We start from the raw sequence: 1441 nt of genomic DNA, 5'->3' as shown, positions 1-1441 counted from the left end.
TCATTAGCACCTCTAGTAATATATTTACTGAGAAAAATGGTGACGTGTTCAATACTTATTTTACCCGCTGTATCTTTTAAAGCCAATGAGCTGCTGATCAATCTGTGCATCTTTAATTCAATCCAACTTTATTTGTAAAGCACTTCATGCACCACGGCAGACCAAAGTGATGTAGAGAATCAACGTCCAAACACAGCTCACGCAACACAAACTCAATCAAAAACACAGAACATATTCTAATAAAAGGAGTCGAATATTCTCACTCGGGCCAGGGTCAGCATGACGTCACTCTTCTTGGCCTTCGATTCTCCAAAGTGATGAAGGTTGAAGGCGCAGATCCTGAACTCTGACCCCGCCTGAGAATAATTCACACCCAGGAGGAAGGAGAGGAGGAAGAGGAGGGAGGCGGTCCTCATGTCTTCAAAACTGAAAGCTAGAATAAATTAGATCAATAAGAACAGGAAGCCACTTAATGAGGATAAAGAACATTGAAGGGAGCAGGAGGTCTCAGATATGAGCTGCAGCACTGAGCCTGATACMCAGTCAGTTTCACTGTGACCCTGCAGGTGAATCCAGGTGAATCCAGGTGACAGAACTGAGTTCCTCTCTGGTTTAGGTTGGGAACACTCTGAATTGTCTTTATGTTTTGTTGTTAAATGTTTTAGATTCTGCCTGAAGGAACTGGCTCTTATTGAAGTCGACTGTTCGTCTTTCTAGAAACTCTATGATGGTGGAATTCTGCTTTTGTTCAGTTTTTGGAAACTATCTTTAAAGATTGGAGCTCCAATGATCAACTGTGTGGTAATCTCCAGCAGATTAAGAATAAATATTAACTGGAGTTAAACATTCTTTCGGTTTTATCACATGTTTATGAATAACTCAGGTCCCACAGTCCCGCTTCCTGTTTCCACTCTCAGGAACAGTTAGTGTTGAGTTTAGCTGATGGCTAAATTTAGCATTCAGTAGGTTTTGTTAAAAGGAAATATTCTTGTTGAGAGTTAAAGTAGCAGAAAAACAGATGTTTTATCTGCTTTTCTGTGTCGYTGCTGCTGGAAGGAGATAAACTTACAGAGAAGAGACTCGAGAAGTTTCCAAATTTTAACTACAATCCCCCAAAAAACTTATTTTATTAGATTTTTACCTCATGAGACGAGAGTTTAAAAGTAAAACAAAAACAGTTTTACTTCAAAACTCATTAATTTAACAAAAACAGCGGAGTTTATATCGATTTCTAACAATTGTTTATTCAAAACTACATAATATGATATATTTTGGAGAAGTTCTTGACACTGAAGTCTTTGACTCTTCTGGTAATAAAAACATATATACAAACAATTGTTAATGTTATTCTTATTCTTATTCTTACTCTTATTCTTATTCTTATTCTTATTCTTATTATATTAGAAAAAACTGTAAGAATTCTTCCTGGAGGCTTAAAAGT

The 1441-nt window shown here is 36.9% G+C and overlaps 1 protein-coding gene across 3 annotated transcripts in view; it reads right to left on the bottom strand.

Moving 5' to 3' along the window:
• The window catches only part of dnase1l1 (deoxyribonuclease I-like 1), a 13087-nt gene that overhangs the window by 6623 nt on the left and 5023 nt on the right, over nucleotides 1-1441 (bottom strand). For all 3 annotated transcript variants that reach the window (XM_014016286.1, XM_014016285.1, XM_014016287.1), the window contains one exon: nucleotides 264-433. In XM_014016286.1, the coding sequence (XP_013871740.1) occupies nucleotides 264-433 (170 nt within the window). The remainder of the gene's footprint in view (nucleotides 1-263; nucleotides 434-1441) is intronic.

This window comes from Austrofundulus limnaeus, unplaced genomic scaffold (assembly GCF_001266775.1).
Source record: "Austrofundulus limnaeus strain Quisiro unplaced genomic scaffold, Austrofundulus_limnaeus-1.0 Scaffold142, whole genome shotgun sequence".
NCBI classification, from domain to species: Eukaryota; Metazoa; Chordata; class Actinopteri; order Cyprinodontiformes; family Rivulidae; genus Austrofundulus; species Austrofundulus limnaeus.
This window is presented reverse-complemented; position numbering and strand designations above follow the sequence as displayed.